The sequence below is a fragment of the Myiozetetes cayanensis genome, unplaced genomic scaffold, assembly GCF_022539395.1.
Source record: "Myiozetetes cayanensis isolate MyiCay16 unplaced genomic scaffold, myiCay2020 scf1, whole genome shotgun sequence".
Taxonomy (NCBI): Eukaryota; Metazoa; Chordata; class Aves; order Passeriformes; family Tyrannidae; genus Myiozetetes; species Myiozetetes cayanensis.
Genome location: NW_026086604.1, coordinates 51,781,556 through 51,799,948, shown reverse-complemented (window position 1 = coordinate 51,799,948; position 18,393 = coordinate 51,781,556). Strand labels below are relative to the sequence as shown.

The following is an 18,393-nucleotide window of genomic DNA, read 5'->3' as shown; positions in this document are numbered from 1 at the left end:
AATGTTTCTAACTTGTTAATAAGCAAAATAGACATGAATGCTGGAGAAGGAATCGGTGCTAATCACTGGAGCATTTTCCCCCACAGTTTTGTGGTATAAAGTTATACTTCTAGCATGTTTAATCTCTGGTCCTGTTGTTAAATTAATCAGCAATTGCCCTTGTCCACAGGCTGATTTTTAAATGTCGTGCAGAATCGTTCTTCAAACATGCAGATGAGGAAAAGTTCAGGGTCTCCGCTGCTGAAAGGATGTATACATTGACTGCATAAAAAATTGTTGTTTGCCAGCTACTGAAGATCACAATTTTTTTCATTATAAAGTTCTCTGCCCAAACAATTGAAAGGCAGTTAATATGGTGAAAACACTGATCTCACCTTTGGGATGAGCTTTTAACACTTCTAAAAATCATTTTCGCATCAGGCCGCTCACGTACACTTAGAACAAGAAACAGTGAGAAATCCTTCCAGTCGTTTCACATAACTAAGGTCCTCAAGCTCTAGGAAGCCAGATTCTAGTCTAATCTTAACCAGTGAGCCATGTGAGGGGGAGGAGTAGCAACGCAGGGTGCAGTGACAGGCAGAACCACGGCTCCATCTCGCAGCGTGTGTGCAGCCTGGCAGCATCGCTTTTGGCCTCGCCGTCACGTGTGAGCGGCTGTGGCTCTCCGGTCCCTGGGTCCCCGTGTGTGAGGTTCGGATCCCTGCTGCGTGTGCTTGGTTTCCGAGTAAACCGCTTTCCCAGGGATGCGCGGAGCCGTGCAGCCACATTCCTGAGTGAATGGTTCCACTGGAATGCGAGCAGCCATGGGCTGGCAGGTGGCAGAGAGAGGTGGGCAGGGATTTCTCTCAACCAGTAGCAGGAGTTGCCTCTCAGCTCGTTCTACATCGCTGACTTTCTGTGATTTCTTTTTTTTTTTTTTTTTTTTTTAATTTCCCTTTCTATTTTTCCTTTCACCCTCAGGAACGCTGGAAGTGTAGGGTGCTGATGGGAGACCTCTGGCATCTTCCACATGTGTGGCACAGCTCCCAGAATAGTACCGATTAGCAGCAGAAATGATGGGAGGAGGGAGCACATGTGGGAATGACCCGGCTTTGTGGCTTTGATTGTGGCAGTTGCTGCTTGTGACTTTTGAAAATGCAGTTTTGCCTTGAAGATATTTTTATTTTCTGCTGATTGCAGGGTTTTTTCTCTCACATTTGATGGAATCATTTTGTTCTTGAAGATGTGATATTTTTTCTTTTGGACGTGCTTGATGCAAGTTAAACCACTTACTGGCTATTTCTGTTCAAATTAGTGCTGTTTTTGTCGGAAGAGGAGACTGTCTAGGACTACCAAAGTCTACTTCCAAATTCTGGGGTAGGTGCAGTTTGTGCAGGATAAAGCCATATAAATTTGTGTGTTTAGTTAAGAATTTACCTGTCTTTTGTCCTTGTTGCTGTGTCGGTTGCCAGATACTTCTGCTTTAATCTTGCCTTGTTGTGAGATGTACAAACGAGGTCTTGTTGATTTTGGTTGCTATTTACAGTGCAGATGAGATGAATGTTAAAAAAGTTAATCAGCATTTATGTGTAGTTCCAGTGCATTGTGGAATTGTGATGTCTGGCCAGTGGCTTTCTCCAGTTAAATCAAGTTTAGATAGAACTGAATTGCATGCAGTTAAGTATTAGTCATGCTAATGTTAGATGGTGCATGTTGGAAATATTTCATTATGCAGTCTAATGGTTTTTTTTCTCGAATAAGTACTTTGTGGTGCTGATATGGGAAGCTTGTGTTTGAAAATAAGTGGCTATAATCAAACAGAGGTTTTGGTTGGAAAAATAATGTAATAGTCATGTGTCAGTTTTCAGTTTCCATGAGACATAAATCACATGGGCTAGTGCATGGGACAGTGAAGCAATTTAACTTTATTCTGTATTCTGTATATAGCTGAGGCCAGAACTTTAGAAAGATCCAGTTTTGTGTGGCTCTGTAATTTTGTCCTAATGTTCCTAACACTTCAGGTCTTAAGATTCAAAGGCACTGAATATTCACAGTTTTAATCAGATTTAGTCAATTCAAATGCACATGGGCTGCTAATCACTGAGTACTGTGTCCAGTAATTGCTAACGTCCTGTACACTAGTCCTGCATTAGGATTCTTCTATTGTAGAAAGCAAAACTGCAATCCCATTCTTGTGTGGGTGACAAGATTTTGTGGTTTCCTCTAGAATTTTGTCCATGAGCATGTGAAGTAACATCTTTATAGCTCTCCTGGAGTCCCTTTTACCGTGACCTGTGCCACAATTTACCTTTAAAGAGTGTGCCAGAAGGTGCCCTCCAGGAGTTGTTTAGTCTGGAGAAAAGGAGGCTGAGGGGAGACCTTATTGCCCTCTATAACTGCCTGAAGTTGTAGCCAGGTAGGTGTTGGTCTCTTCTCCTGATTAACAAGTGACAGGACAAGAGGAAGCAGCCTTATGTCTGACTAGGGGAGGTTTAGATTGGACATCAGGAAAAATTTCTTCACTGGAAGAGTTGTCCCGTATTGGAACAGGCTGCCCAGTGAGTCACCATCCCTGGAGGTATTTAAAGGATGTGTGGATGTGGCGTCCAGGGACATGGTTTAGTGAGGGACTTGGCAGTGCTGGGTTAAGGGCTGGACTCAGTTTTAGAGGTCTTTTGAACCTAAATGATTCTATATGAATTTTTTGGTGGTGTTGCTGCTGCTGTTCAAGCTAAGCTCTGTCTTTACCTGTCTTTGACCCCTTGTCACAGTTTTTTCACTGTATAGTTCTAAAAAAAAGCATCATGCACCAAGATTCCTTTAAAAGGAATTGGCTTTAAAGTGATTTCCTTGGTCCTGGTAGGAGAGAGTGCAGTCCTGTGCTCAGTGGCGTGGCTGGCTGTGTACCTGAAGGAAAAGACCAACTTTGCTTTTTAGGCCAATTACACATTCCCGAATCTTTCAGGGTGACAAGAAGCTAACACTGTAGGCCTTGCATGGTAGTTTTCCCCAGGGAATGCTGACTTAATGAATATTTTATTTTGTATGTTCTCCACAGGGATTTTGTACTGACAAAACACCCAACGTGATCCTATGACAATTCCTAGCTGTTTTCATCCGAGAGAGGAGAACTGAGCCATTGAGTCTTATGCTGGTACTGCAATGCTGAGCTCTAGCTCGACCACTGTGAAGAATCTTCCTGTGAAGAAGAGGCTCTATTTTCTGCTGAAACTTGTGGGCTTTGTCAGCTCAGTGTTCATATTTTGTGAATTTTTAATTTATTATGTGGTAATTTTTCAATGCCGATGGCCAGAAGTGAAAGGTGGAGCTCCAATGGGTGAAAAAGAGACTTCAGCTTCAGTCCTAAAGGCCATGATTTTAGCTGATACTCATCTACTTGGTGAAATCAAAGGACATTGGTTCGATAAGCTAAGAAGGTAATTATTAATTTTTTAATAATCTCTATCCCGGTTTTAGTATTTTCAATAGTAGATAATGAGACAGCAATTCACTGTTGTAATTAATTGCTGTTTAATGGAATTGCAATGAAAAAATAAACAAGCTGGTATTGCTTCTTGCATGTGTTGGTCCTGATTGTACTGTGGTAGAATTACCCACCAGGTAAGATGCACCTGCTGTACTTAAACCTGATTTCTAAGTATTTAGTTTGAATTTCATATTATATTTTCCTAATTCAGTGTGTGGAAGTCATTTTTCCTTTCCCGTGGCCAGGCTGTGTCTGTGTATTCAGAGCTGGGGGTCCAGAGGTTAGGCAGTGATGACTGACTCTTTGTTCTCCTTTCAGGGAATGGCAAATGGAGAGATCTTTCCAGACTGCCTTATGGTTACTGCAACCAGATATTGTTTTTATTCTGGGAGATGTCTTTGATGAAGGAAAATGGAGCTCACCTCAGGTATGACACCATCAGCTCTCTTATTTCAAAAAATGAGGATTTCTTGAAGGAAATGGATGACAGAAGAAAGCAGACTAGGTATGCAAGGCTTTGTTTAATATTGCTACAGTTGTCCTGTTGCTGGTAGAAGTTTCTAGTCTTTTAGATATGTGAGTTCATTTTTGGTAGTATCTTGACAACTTTGCCCCTCATACAAAACTGACAAAATGTTAACATCTCAGTGTGTGCTTCTGTATTAAGTAGTTGTGATGGGCTGACCCTGGCTGGATGCCAGGTGCCCACCAAAGCTGCTCTATCACTCCCCTCCTCACCTGAACAGGGGAGAGAAAATACAAGAAAGATCTCATTGGGTCAAGGTAAGGACAGGGAGAGATCACTCAACAACTACCCTCATGGGCAAAAGAGACCTCGGGAAAAATAATTTAATCAAGTCAGAGTAGGGTACTGAGAAAATAAAACCAAATCTTAAACCCCCTTCCCTCCATCCCTTCCTTCTTCCTGGGCTCAGTGACATTCCTGATTCTCTTTCTCATCCACCCAGCAGCACAGGAGGACGGGGAATGGGCGTTGCAGTCAGTTCATCACACGTTGTCTCTGCTGCTCCTTCCTCCTCAGGAGTACTCCTCACCCTCTTCCCCATTCAGTGTGGTGTCTCTCCCTTGGGAGACAGTCCAACAGCTTCTCCAATGTGAGCCCCTTTCACAGGCTGCAGTTCTTCAGGAGCAGACTACTCCAGCCTGGGTCCCCTGCAGGGTCCCAAGTCCTGCCAGCAAACCTGGTCCTGTGTGAGGTCCTCTCACCACAGGTTTTGCCAGGACCCTGCTCTGGCATGGGCTTCCCATGGGGTTACAGCCTCCTTCAGGCATCCACCTGCTCCAGCCTGGGGTCCTCCAAGGGCTGCAGGTGGATCTCTGCTCCTCTTTGGACCTTCATGGGCTGCAGGAGGCCAGGCTGCCTCACTGTGGTCTGCACCATGGGGGAATCTCTGCTCCAGTGCCTGGAGCACCTCCTCCCCCTCCTTCTTCAGTGCCCTTGGTGCCAGCAGGGCTGTTGTTCACATATTCTCACTCCTCTCTCTGGCTGCCATTGCACAGTTTATTTTCCACCTTCCTGACTGTTATCCCAGAGGTGTTGCCACTGTCACTGATGGGCTCAGCCTTGGCCACCGGCAGCTCCATCCTGGAGCCGGCTGGCATTGGCTCTGTCGGACACAGGGGAAGCTTCTGACAGCTTCCCAGAAAAGCCACCGCTGCAGCCTCCCAGTAACAAAACCTTGCTGTGCAAACCCACTGCAGTACTAGTGGTCCCCTTTGAAACTGTTTGTTTTCATGCAGGCATGGGCAGATGATGTCAGGAGATTTCGGAAAATGTTCAAGTATCCAGTTTCTACTGAGCTAGTGGTCATCGTTGGGAATCATGACATTGGATTTCATTACGAGTAAGTCTTGTCAGTGAAAGGAGTACCCAAGTGCCAAGAATGAATGTCAGCATGCATACAGTAGCTGGTTTTGTGTCTGAGTGACCTGTTTTGTGGTTATACGGAAAGTTTTTGATCATTATCAAATTAGAAAGGATTGTAATTTAGGGTAAGACCTTAAAAGACACCCACCTGTGCACAAAACAGGCTTCAGGCTACTTTTATGGTTCTCTGACCATACGAGAAGTTGTTCAGAGCTGGTCTTTCTGCTTTGGCAGTGGAATCCTTGTGCTGGGCCTCCTTGTCAGAAAAGTGTTTAGTGGGAGTTGTTTCCGTTCCTGTTATCTCAGCACAGAAAAGTGTAAGTGCCCTCGTTCTGCTGTGCATGCACTGATGGGACTGGGACTGAGGACACGAGGGGTGTCAGAGCATCGCTGTGAGTTTGCTGAATGAATGTGTGAGCTGGATAATGGAGCAGCAAGATGAATGAATGGCCAACAACCTGTAAAGCAACTGTGTCGGACGAGTTCCAATGGCAGTTTCTTACCTCAGCTGTATTTTTGCTCTGTGACACAGAATGACTACTTACAAGGTAAATCGATTTGAAAAGGTTTTCAACTTGACTTCAGGAAAGCTAATAACACGGAAAGGAGTAAAGTGAGTATATTTAAATTTTTTTTTCAATGTTTAGAGCAGTGATTACTGAGCTATCAGATCAGTGATGAAAAACCGGAAGTGGAATTTCTAATGAAATAGTATGGGAATGCTTAACTTAGAGCCTTTTTAATCATCTACCTTACGCTATGTTAAACCCGAAACACTTTGTACAAACCTGTAGTTTGATATGGAGTGGAAGCTGTACTTTGAGCTGGGTAAATTGTAACCATTTCCTTTTAAATGGAAAAGTACTGTGGAGCCAGAATCCATTTCTCTGGTTTGCCTTTATACTTCCTTGCAGCTGGTAATGAGCCATGGCTGTAAACACGACAAAAGGATTCATAAAGAAACACAAACCAACCTCCTCTGTGTTTACAAATTAAGAGTTTCATTAATTTTAATAACTTCTTTAGTCTGCAGAACTTAACTCGTTTGAGGAATTTGGGAACATAGCAGTTGCTTTTCCACGGTTTTCCACAGGGTGGGGTAATAATGCACAAGCTGGTTTTGGCTTGGAGTAGAGCTTGTTACAGAGTTCGTTCTCACAGATGTGTGTCCGTGGCTGCAGTTGTCTGCTGTGTGCCCTGTTACCTTTAGATACCATGCAGGAATTCAGTGAGGGAAACCAGTAGTGGTTTTGTGGAAAGGTGTATGCCTTTAAAGCTCAGATATATGAAGGGGAGGCCCCTTGCCACTCTGCGTTCAGCTCGTGTGCCACGGGGTTGTAACCACTCGTGTAAATGTGAGATTCAAAACCTACAGGTTTACACCAGTTCCCTTAATTGTTCAAATGTTAAAAATATTCTGAACAGGTCTAGAAATGGCTCTGTCTATTTTAGGAGGATCTATGAGCTTCATGCATGCTCTGCAGATGTGGGTCCTCTGGATATGTATTTCAGCTGTTGTAAAAATAATTATTAAGGAACATCTCCATGTCCCCTTTGATAAAACACAGCAGTGCATGTAGTTGCAGTCTTTATGTCTGGTATCATGTTCATTAACTGAAATAAGCTGCACTGTTAATGAAAAGTTCTGAGATACACCACAGATTTGTTGTAAAATAGTTTACAAGCAGCTTAATTTGCTAAAAGAGAATAAATTTTTTTTTGTATTGCCTAGTATCTCGTAAGTGAAGGCATTCAGCTCATTTGGGTCTGTAAAAGATACTGAATTGAACTGGAATGTATCTCAGATCCTGAGTGTGTGATTAAATGGGTATGAATCTTGTGGCAGAAGTTCAAAGGTGATTTGAAATCTACAGGGAAACCTCCTATTACAAACACAATCCTGTTTTCTGTGTGAGACACTGAAAAGTAGGAAACTACCTTTGTTCAGGGTAGCCAGCCAAATGCAGTGTTGTTTTGCTTTTCAGTTGTTCTGAAGAAACTGAATGTCTAAAATTCTGTCTCTGAGGTCTAAAGTGTGTGTGGAGAAGAGAAGAGAGTTCTCCTTTCTGTTAGAATTCAGCTTAGTGACGAACTTCTAACATTCCACTAGAATACCACTTGAATATCTGTTAAAATATATCTTGACATGTAAACATGAAGCATAAGGTATACTGTGCCACCTAATTAAGAACTGATTATAAAGCAGTCTACCAGACAGAGAAATGGCTACAGTGCAGATACTCAGAGGAGGATTTATAGCATGAGATTTCGGAAGCTGTTACGTTCTGCTGTTTTGTTGAGCTGTGTCCAACTTTCGAACACTTGCATTTTATAAAATAAAGTTTATCCAGTGTGTGTGCATGAGCAACAAATGCTTTCCTGCCCTCCCCACTTCTCTTCACCCACCCCCTGGTCTTTTCCAGCTTTGTCCTGGTGAACAGTGTAGCCATGGAGGGTGATGGCTGTGCCGTCTGCAGTACCTCAGAGGCAAAGCTTGTGGCGCTTTCTCACAAACTGAATTGCTCCCTGCAGGTAAGAGTTTATATTAAAGATCTGATTACAGCCAGCAACGGGACAGTGCTGCTACACAGCTACCACAGTGGCAATACTGATACTGTAGCAATAGTCAGGCTAACCAAGACTCTTCTGAAAAAAATCTGCTTTCAATTCATATTGCAACTTGTTAGCAAATCTTTTTCCTCATTTCTCTCTTACCATTTTTACTTAACTGTGTTGCTTTGCACTAACGTGTTAATTCCCTTGTCAGTGTTGCCAACAGAGGGTGTCATTTCCTCTGTTCCAAAAAAAGGCAGAAGTTCTGTAACCCTCCCTTTAAAATATATAGTCATGCATTTCTATTTATGCATATTATTCTGTTTTATAGCCTTCAAGCTAGCCTATTATTTTAGTTTCCTGATTCTATTGCAGTCCTGCCTTGATAGCCTAGTAATGTTTTAATTGTATTATTTTTTCATCCAATCCAATTGCTTCTTGTACTTCATCCCTCCTCCCCTTCTCATAGGCCTACTGGATGCATAGTGGGCAGCATGACCGAGGGGGCTGGCAGTCAATCAGGAAACCAGGTCCCAGTGGAAAAACTGGCAGACTGTCTCTCCCGGGCTGCCCCCAAAGGTTTTTGCCTTTGTGCAGTGAGATCCTGCTGTTGCTTTCTGTGTTCAGAAAGAGGGCAGCCGTATTTACAGCATGTACAGAACGGGGAATTACATCACTCCACAGCGGAGACTCTCGGAAGCTCATACAGTGGATAGTACCTAAACACCACACTCTCAGCTGAAACTGCTTTCCCTTAAAAAAAAAAAAAAAAAGGCCAACAACCACCCCCCTCCAACCCTTTGAAACCTAGCTACTGTTTGATTGCCTTCACCCCTTCTATGGACTAATTTTATTCACAGGAACCAGATCATTCCAACAAAAGATGCAGTGGTGTGGAAAAGCTCCCAGCTTCAGAACCCATCCTTTTACAGGTGTGTTAGAGGTGGGGGAGGGGCGGGGGAGGCAACATGTTGACATGGGGTTTTTGTGTATTTGTTACTCTTCCAGAAAGGCTGGATCATTAACAACTGGTCCTTTCTTTTAATTATTCCCAGCATTACCCTCTCTATCGGAAAAGTGATGCTGAATGCAGTGGAGAAGATTCTGCTCCTCCAGAGGAGAAGAACACCCCCTTTAAAGAAAAGTATGATGTACTGTCTCAAGAGGCATCACAAAAGGTTTGATTTATTGGGAACTTGAGTACTGGTGGGTAGGTGGGAGGGGAACACCAGTGTAGCTATAAATAGATTAAAAACTTGTGGTAAGGCTGTTAGCTGGGACAAACTGACCACACCTGCTCCTGCTCTAATGAGGTCTGTGAGAGGCTGCTTGTTAGAGCGGCTCCTCTGAGGATCATCACGATCATGACCTTGATCCTGCTGGGTTCCCAGGCACAGGTCGTAAGTCCCAACACTCTCAAGTCTCCTGAAGAGCATGCTGATACCTCCACTTTACCATTTTGTCCTTTCTGTACTGTATAGATTGCTGACAAAGCTGGTAGAAAGACACAGTTTTCCAACACTTTGAAAGCATTGTTTTTGCTGAATTAGTAACTGCAAGAAAATGTAAAGATAAAGCATTCCCTAAAAACCTAATGGTCAGTAGTTGTTTCCTTCTGCACAAATGTCTTCACTCAAGACTGTCAGTACAAAGTTCTTCCTTAGACAAGAAAATAGCATTGCTTTATTAAACCCAAAGTTTTTCTACCTGTGATAGCAACAACATATTGCCTTTATTCTTCTGATGTGTATGGCCAAAAAATTAAAAGCCCAGTATTTGCTATCAGGGCCAAATGGGTGTGATTAATATTGCAATACCAACACATTCTTACTGGAAAACGTAACTTTACATAAAACACTTCGTAACCATATTAGAATTGCCATAAATTCACTCTGTTTGAATTAAAAAAAAAAGAAATTTGTAAGTTAAATTTTTTTTTAGCTGTGATTTAAGTTTTGTGCTTTATCATTTTGTGTTCTAGCTGATATGGTGGTTTCATCCCCGTTTGATTCTCAGTGGGCACACACACAGTGCTTGTGAAGTGCTGCATGCAGGGAAAATTCCAGAAATCAGCGTCCCGTCATTCAGCTGGAGGAATAGAAACAATCCTAGTTTCATCATGGTAAGTTTTAATTTTTTTTTTTATTTTTGTCAGATAACTTTCATAAATAAATCAACATGGCAGTCAGCTATATTTTAAAACTGATTCTACCTGTAAAAACGAAAAAAATAATAAAAAAAATTGCCTACCCACCCAACCCACTCAGTACACTGCATCCACTTTATAAAGTACATCTGTGGGAGCCACATGTTCTGTGTGGTACAAAGCAATGCTGTTGAAGACCTAATTAGTATCTGGGTACAAGCATCTAACATTTTCTTATAAAGAGGGTGCATTGTAAACTACTGACTTGTAAAAATCAGTATTGTGCACTGAACAGTAGAAGGACTAGTTTGACTTGGTTGATTTACCAACTGTGAAAACAAGACTGTATCCACCTCAGACTCTTTTGCAGGGTGATGATGGTTTTCAGACTTGTGCATTAACCGCTTCACGCAGTGACAGCGTTTGTGACGTGCCCACAATCTGCCTCCTCATTGCCAATTCACATTTTATACAGTGTGTTGGTTATGCTTGTGCAGGCGGTTCCAGTGCTCAGTATATCCTTAGAGGTAAATCAATTAGTTCCCCAGTTCAAAAACAAAACAGAACTCCTAAAAACTTGGAGTAAGAAGCAAAACCTACAATCTGTTTACAGAGTAGTCTGTGACTTAGGGGGGGGAATCCTTCATGTATTTTTTTACCAGTGTTGAGTTTAGGCTGCTTAATACACAGATAACCCCAAACTTCTAAATTCATTTTATGCAACTGTTAATATTTGTTGTTGAAAGTAGTTCTGTTTATTCCATATTCCTGAGAGTAGCTGCCTTCAAACTACACACATTCTCTGCACATGCCAGACAGTGCATCTTCACTGCAAAACGAGAGGTTGGCTAATTAAAGTTGCATCATCTTCACTACTGTTTTAACTCCTCAGCCTCGGTCCATTGTAAACTTTAATTTGAACTGCAAAGTCAAGCCAAAACCCAACGAAGTTCTTTGTTGCTGAAGTTCACGTTCATAATTTGGATTAGCCAACGTGGTTTTTTTTTTCGCAGCATGTACTGGGTAGGAGAAGGGTTCGGGAGGAGGAAGGGGCACATTCACAAAACCTAACTTTAGCTTGGAAAGGCTCCTTCCAGGTGGATTTACAGCAGCTAAAGTTAGGCTTCTCTTGAGGGCAAATCAGATGAGGAGCCCAGGTCTCTATTTACGATAGATGGGAGGATTGGCCTCTGGGCTAGTGTTGGCCTGGTGAATATTCCAGTTAGTGCCCAGCACCGCAAGGTACGGACTCTTCAGCCCCCTGGAGAAGGCACTGGTACTAGGAAACTGGCCCCAACCCCTGCCACCCAACATAGGATTTAGAAATTGGAGGTCTGACAGCCGTGGTGTTTTACTCCTGATTCAGAACCCACTGTAACACAGCAAAGTGACAGTCTGCATTTCTTTTTCAGGGCAGCATAACACCAACTGACTTCTCCCTCCAAAAATGCTTCCTTCCATATGAGAGCAGAGTCTTTACTATATACTGTGCAGCAGGTGCTCTGTTTGTGATCCTGATACTAGCTCATGTTCAGCTTCTCACTCCACCGTTTTATTTTGCTCAGCGTTTAATCAGTAAGCATAAAGCAGTATGAAGAGCCAGACATCTGCATTCAGTCACTGAAATACCAAAGCTGAGAACAGTCAAACATCAGACTATATTCATGCCAGCAAATGACCTAATTTGATTGCTAGTCTGAAGGCAGGTTGCATTTACACATACCATAGAAGTCCTATACAGCTGATATGACTACTACAGGATAAATAATCAACTGAAATGAACGTTTCATGCTGTACAAAAATACTGTATTCGACAATCAAATGAGTCCTTTTCCTGCTATAATTTTTGTATCAAATATGTATATTAAAAGTGTAACTGTACATTATGTAAATCCTATAGCCTCATCACTTGTCTGCACTAGTGTCTTACCCTGGTGGAGGCTGAATCCTGCAAACTGGAAACGTTTCTCTGTTTTATTGCTGCATGGCCCTTCTAATGTCACGCTTGAGTTCTAGGGTCAGGCAGAAACTAGACGCATCAGCACTGAGAGATGCGGATTTCCATAACCTTTTTAGGGTGTCATATGTAAGGGGACTGTGGTTTGGGACAAGAGATCTTCTGGTTCCTGACACAGTAAATTGTTAGCTGACTGTAATTTGCAGTTATCGTCTACCAGACAACAAAGGGGAAGAAGCTCGTGGATCCAGTTTGCTGATACACACTTAAAACCTGCTTAAAAAAAATTAGGGTGACACCTCAAGCTGCTATTTTCAAAGAGATGTGCTATGATCAGCTTAAAAAAAGAGGGCCCTATTGCATCCCAGAGATCTGTGTGGTGAGGGGCCCTCCAGTTGCCGATCTCCTGTGAGAAGGGAGGTCAAATACAGCTGCAGTAACATTATCCTATGCCTCAGCCCTCAGTCTGCGGACAGATAGGGATAGGAGTGCGCGTTATTTTAGATTCCTGCAGGGCACCAAGTCCTGTCAACTTTGTTGTAAATGTCACATTTGGAACTGCACGAGAGGCCGAGGCCACCAGCTGTGCCACAGGCCCCAGCCCGGGGGGGCAGCATGGAGAAGATAAAATCTGAGCTCAGTGTCTTCACTGTGTGAAGGAAGGTGGACAAACCTACTGCTGCTCCCCACCCGCCCTGGAAGAAACAGAGGGACTATTTCACACCAGAACCAGTTTTCCTGCTGATGTTCCTGCAGAGGCTGGGAGCTGTAACCTGAACTCCAGGGCTGAGGATAGTTTTAAAAAAAGACTTATCTTTTGTTATTCACTCTATTACTTTCTTTGGCATGGGAAAGAAGTGAGAGAATTTTGGGAATTTCGTTTACTATTAGCTTTTTCCACCCAGCCTTTCACTTTTTGGGAAATATAACTAAATTGAACATAACGCATTTCTGGGAAGAGGAAATGGTCATATTATAATATCTAAAATGAGACTGTCTTATATTCAACTAGAAACAAGTTCTCAACTGGTCTGTAGTCTGAATTTAAAAAGAGGTCTGATTGGGGTTTATAACTAATAATGATACTTACAGTAAAAAGTTAATAAAACCTACTAATTTTTATGCCAGTGTGGGGACTGTGTTAGCTCTTAATCTCTCCCTAAATTTAAAATGGAGTGGGGAAAATGGTCCAAAGTGTGGTAAAACACTCTTAAAAGTAATGTAGTCTAACACTTCTCTAGGTTTCTGTTATTGCAACTGTAATTTTAGACATTTGTACAGGTTATCTTGGACACAGGAAAAGTATATAGTCACAGACATAAAACACCTATGTATAAAATATAAAGCAGTGTTATAGTTACTAAAAAGGACATGCCTTATTGCTACAGCAATTCTTGCTTTTTATATATTGTACTGTACCACAACTTGTTTTGAGAATGTCATTTGCATAAATTATTCAAGTTTGAGAAATATTCACACATTTTGATTCTACAATATTTAAAATAAAACAATTTTCTAATGTGTCTCTTTATTAAAAGAGAAATAAAAATGTCATCTTGTAATTCTCTTAGGCCAGACACAAGGGTTTATACACCTTTTTTTTTTTTTTCTTATCTTCTTTCTTGCTATTTACTTGCACAATGAAAGCCGCTGTTGGTACAAAGATTGAAGAGCTCTATATAATGGTGCTTTACACATTCACAATCGGTCTGTGCAATTGTGAAGTTCTATGAATGACCAAAGAATTACCAAACATATTTTCTAAATATAAAGGACAAAAAAAAAAAAAAGAAAAAAACAAGAAAAAGAAAACTAAATCCTTGGTTCCCATTAAAACAACACCAGGTTGCAATTTGGACACTTGAATGAATTCCAATGTTTTAAAGCTGAGACTTCAAAAGAGAAAGGCATGTTTGCTGCAACATCCGGTGACTGTAATACCTTACTTGGAAAGGTAAGTGGTTAATTTGCATAATTTATAATTTTTATACTAAAGAGCATTTTTATATAAACCAGAAAAAAACCCCTAAACTCTACAGATAAAGTTCTTACCTCCAGTCACTGCTGCAGGTAAGGTTGACATCAAGCTGTACAGCGCAATCAAAAACATACTTACATCTTAGCTCATTTTACAGGTACAGCCATAATCAAGGCACAAAGATCTTCTACAAGTATTTTTCTTCAATAAAGTTGTACAAAATAATATTACATTTTACAGTCTGTACAATATAATAAACCAGCAATAAAACAAAAAAAAATATATATAGGGAGAGGACTGTTGTCCAAGAATGATCGGAACTAAAAGGATCATTTGTGGACAGCACAAATAACATAAGTGAGGGTGGTAAATTTTCTGCCTAGATGCAACAGGCTGAAAAGTAGCTGTAATTCAAATGCCTGAGGTGTGCAGAGACACTTAGCTCCAAAACCCCAGAAAAATTGCTTTGTCTTCACTGTTCCTCTCATTATCTACTCTACTTCCTGTGCCAGTAACGGCTTAAAAGAGGAGGTCACTTTATCAGTTGACCTGCAACTCAGAAATGCTAAAAACTGTGACAGAGTAATAAATATTGTGGTGCTGCTACATTGTGTGTCTACTTCCTCAACAGTATTTAATAACCTGATACAAAGTGCATTAATCTTTTTTTTTCAACCATCAAGTACTCTTCAATGTCATGTTCAAAAGGAAACCCACACAGAGGGATAGGTATGACTTTAGTGTCATCCAGCTGACATACCAGTTTGAACTGAGGTTAACCTGCTGGAAAAAATTTAGCAGGTCACGTTCAGTTTAAAAAAAACAAAACCTAAGGGAACAGAGGTAGCCGAGGGGCTTAGTGGAATGACGAAGAAGTGGCATGTCAAAATAAAGCACAAAAATAGTCCCAAAAAGCATGAAGGAAAAATAACCCAAACTTGCTTCAAATCAGCTTTAAGGTTAAATAATTAAAGTAAACAAAGTGAAGAGACTGACATTTCTATAGTATATTCTTCCACCCTGTGTGGGGTAGTATCAAGAGAAAGAGTAAGGAGCAAAGAATTTAAAACCACAGGTTCCACGGTGATCCCCCTCACAAGAGTTCGTACTGGCGGAGATGCATCCTTTGAATGATGTCTCGACAGTCGTTGAACACTCTGCGGATATTTTCTGTGTCCACTGCACATGTAAAGTGTGGGTAGCAATAATGCCGGCCATCTCCGCTCGCTGTACTTATCCTCTGTGGAAAAAGTGAGGCAAAACCCAAGAGTCAGGTGCCGTGCCACGAGAAGTTTCATATCTCAGCAGTCTACAGACTTACAGAGAACCAAGGACCCTGGGAAATTCTGTGTATAGATCACTAAAGAAGGTAAATAAAAAGAAGGAAAGGCTGTGATCTGGTCCAATATGAATGACAAATTTGAAATGAAGATTAAGTTATGGAGTTACATACTTACAGGGTCAGTATACTTGTACTCTGTAGGAACCATCATCATGCCATCATCAGTTGCACAAGCTATTACCATTTGCACATCACTGTGCAGCTACATCTGTGCAGCTGACAGCTGTGCAGTCTGCCGTGCAGCTGTCCCAGGAATTATTTTCTCTTCTTTCCTGGTGCCATCATGTGGCAAATTTTTGAACTCTTGTTTTAAATCAGCAACACAAAACTGAGAAGCTGTTAAGGCAGCAGTGGCAGAGAACAGCATCCTATGGCTTCTGCTTCTTGAAGTTACCTTCACTTAGAGCACCTATTAATCCACCATGGAGGCCGGAACCTGGTGGAATTATTACCAGAGTGGCTGGGTTCCCACAGAGTAATGAAGCATGTACAAATCCAGTAAGCCTCAGACCATGCAGAATTACATTTTCTCAAGGCTACTACACAACTTTTTAGGATCTAACTTATTGTCCAGCATCACTTTCCCCATGGTTATCTCATTAAAATTCCCCAGGATCATAAAAAATATTAAAGAAAAAAAATCTTATTTTTGTTCTGTATTACTATAGGACTGATAAATATAAATCCATTCTAGATCATTATCTTGCAGAATATAGATGGAATGTTATGTAAGCAGAATGTCAGTTCTTAGGATAGTAATTTTTATAAATATTTTCTAAATTCTACTACAAAATTACACTGGCTAAACAAGAAAAGACAATGTTTTATCTTACCCTGGCTACATTATATACTTTTAACACAGTGATTTATTTTACAGGTAGGATTGACCTTTTAAATACATGCAGCTACAGATATGTAATACTACAGACATTTAGAAGTCATGATTTACATAATTAGGTCAACAAAAAATTGCAGATTTTTGCAGGTAACTTAGGTAATATTATACATTCAAACTGACTACACAGGCGTGTTCCATACATTTTCTATAAATTATTTCCTTTTTACTATTCAATACCTAGTTCAAGGCTTACTCTCATGAAAAATACTGATAAGTATTTGCTTGTGTTTATCATGCACCGATTTCACTAATGTCTATGGCAATAAAATGCCCATGATGTTCTGGTGACACCTGCTTACATAAACAGCATACCAAAGGACGTATTTTCAAAATATTAGGGGTTTGTCTATTTTTGTCACCTGACAGCTCTGTAGTTCTCTCGTTTTAAGACAAATGCAATATTTTAACCCCTACTCAAAACTCGTTTTGAATAGTAATGGGTTACTTAGCACCAGTTCAGAGGGTGAAAAAAAACAAACCTTGGGAGACAGCAATGAAAGTACATTCACCTTCCAAGTGGGAGTATTTAATACCAGCATCCCTACACTGCAGGGGTCAGGATGGCCATTTCCAGCAAGGAGCCATATGCATGTTTCGAGGAAGCCTGGTCTGTGTGTCTGAACAGCAGCTCCTTCACCTCCCAGATTCAAATTTTTGAAAAACAACCATGAACTGGAGTAGCCATGTCACTGTTTTGACGGGGGGTTGCCTGCAAACTGGGGATGTATTCATATAAAACATCAGCAGCTGGAGAGCCCTGTGTACAAAGCACCGAAATGGGGCTGAGGAGTAGCCTCAACAAGGAGTGCACAATTGCGTTCATGAAAAGTCTGGGAGGAGAAACAATGTGCCTGAGCTAAAGGATGGAGAATTTCCTACAAGATACATTTCCAGGACTTGAAGACATGCTCACCAGCCCAGTCCTGAAGTGCATGAGCCCTGAGCTGGCCATGTGTCCAGCCAGCCCTCACACGCTGCTCTCCTGACTGAAATCCGACGGTGCCCATCTTTGTTCCCCAAGCCCCCAGGGGCCACAGGCCCCAACACCAACCCTGAAATCAGGAGCTGGCGTATTTTTCGTTTCTAATAATCATACACTACCCTGTAGCAATAGTTACACACTTTAAATTTGCCAGTATCACTGCCTACAGCCAGGCAGAGTTTTAAGGGGTGCAGCACCATGGTGGTGCTTTTCACACGTATCCATGGCTTATGCAGACCTGCTACCATGACAAGAATCACAATAAAGCATAATAAACCCAAATTTCTTCGAATCATCAGACCCTTCCCCAGTCTGTACCTTGAGGTTATTTCCTCTGACCCTTTTGTAACTCCCTCTGAAACCTCAGTCTTTCTTGCCTGACCCCATGGAACTGGAAGTCACCGTTTCTGCTTGGCCTTCTTCCCCCTCACTCTCCCCCGTTACTTGGGGCACACACAGCCTGCTCTGTGGGAGGGGTTGACAGCACAACTTCCAGTTCAAACAGTCCAAGAGTACAAAGCAACTGTTCGGATGACTACATCCCTCTGCTCCGTCATGCTGAGAAACCAAGCCCAAACCCAGGAGAGAGACACACGTTATGGAGGAGATGCTCTCTGCCAAGCCCAGGGCAGGTGCAGACAAATGGGGGAGAAGCTGTTTTGGCCCCATGCCTGAGCCCCAGGGACTGCCTGGCAAGTGGAGACCCCCAAGCCCAAATGCTTTCCCTGCCCCCAGCACCCGTGGTGGTTTTTTATGCGATTGCAATGCCTAGGTCCCCTCCTCTCCCCACTTCATAGGCAGCCTCCTTCTGTAACACCAGTGAGTCATGGCAGGTAAGGATCTCGCCTTTGATGTGTTTTTTTAAATAATGAAAATAGACAAAGGTGGGGAGTTTCACCCCAGTTTCCCCATGATTCCTAACTCTTAGAGCCATCTCCTTTCCAAATTGTATTCCGCCACCTGCTTCACAGTATTTCAGCATTACCACAAGAGAGATCTGGCCTGAAGTGAGGGTTTTTTGGTAACTCTTACGTTAACACAGTGCAATCTGACATTTTTCCTCAGAATCCGTGAGCCTAATGCAGTGAATGGAAATCCCCAAAGTGTGAACACAGTTAATCGCTTCTTTCTTTCTTGGTGCGTCAACAGCTCTAAATCCTAACAATACTGGTAAATATGTAAT

At 41.8% G+C, this 18,393-nt stretch overlaps 2 protein-coding genes across 8 annotated transcripts in view; one reads left to right on the top strand and one right to left on the bottom strand.

Moving 5' to 3' along the window:
* MPPE1 (metallophosphoesterase 1) overlaps positions 1-13,533 on the top strand; it is a 34,642-nt gene extending 21,109 nt beyond the window's left edge. For 3 of the 6 annotated variants that reach the window (XM_050326237.1, XM_050326219.1, XM_050326228.1), the window contains 10 exons: positions 1,180-1,356; positions 3,038-3,416; positions 3,785-3,893; positions 5,228-5,331; positions 5,887-5,967; positions 7,778-7,886; positions 8,768-8,839; positions 8,963-9,085; positions 9,889-10,029; positions 11,466-13,533. In XM_050326237.1, coding sequence (XP_050182194.1) covers positions 3,142-3,416; positions 3,785-3,893; positions 5,228-5,331; positions 5,887-5,967; positions 7,778-7,886; positions 8,768-8,839; positions 8,963-9,085; positions 9,889-10,029; positions 11,466-11,648 — 1,197 coding nt within the window. In that variant the 5' untranslated portion in view covers positions 1,180-1,356; positions 3,038-3,141 and the 3' untranslated portion in view covers positions 11,649-13,533. Of the gene's footprint in view, positions 1-1,179; positions 1,357-2,226; positions 2,396-3,037; positions 3,417-3,784; positions 3,894-5,227; positions 5,332-5,886; positions 5,968-7,777; positions 7,887-8,767; positions 8,840-8,962; positions 9,086-9,888; positions 10,030-11,465 lie in introns of those variants that run through there. The other 3 variants (XM_050326254.1, XM_050326246.1, XM_050326209.1) reach the window with 2 other exon arrangements.
* Positions 10,017-18,393, bottom strand: part of GNAL (G protein subunit alpha L) — a 193,655-nt gene continuing 185,278 nt past the window's right edge. For both annotated transcript variants that reach the window (XM_050326172.1, XM_050326183.1), the window contains exon 12: positions 10,017-15,228. In XM_050326172.1, the coding sequence (XP_050182129.1) occupies positions 15,082-15,228 (147 nt within the window). In that variant the 3' untranslated portion in view covers positions 10,017-15,081. The remainder of the gene's footprint in view (positions 15,229-18,393) is intronic.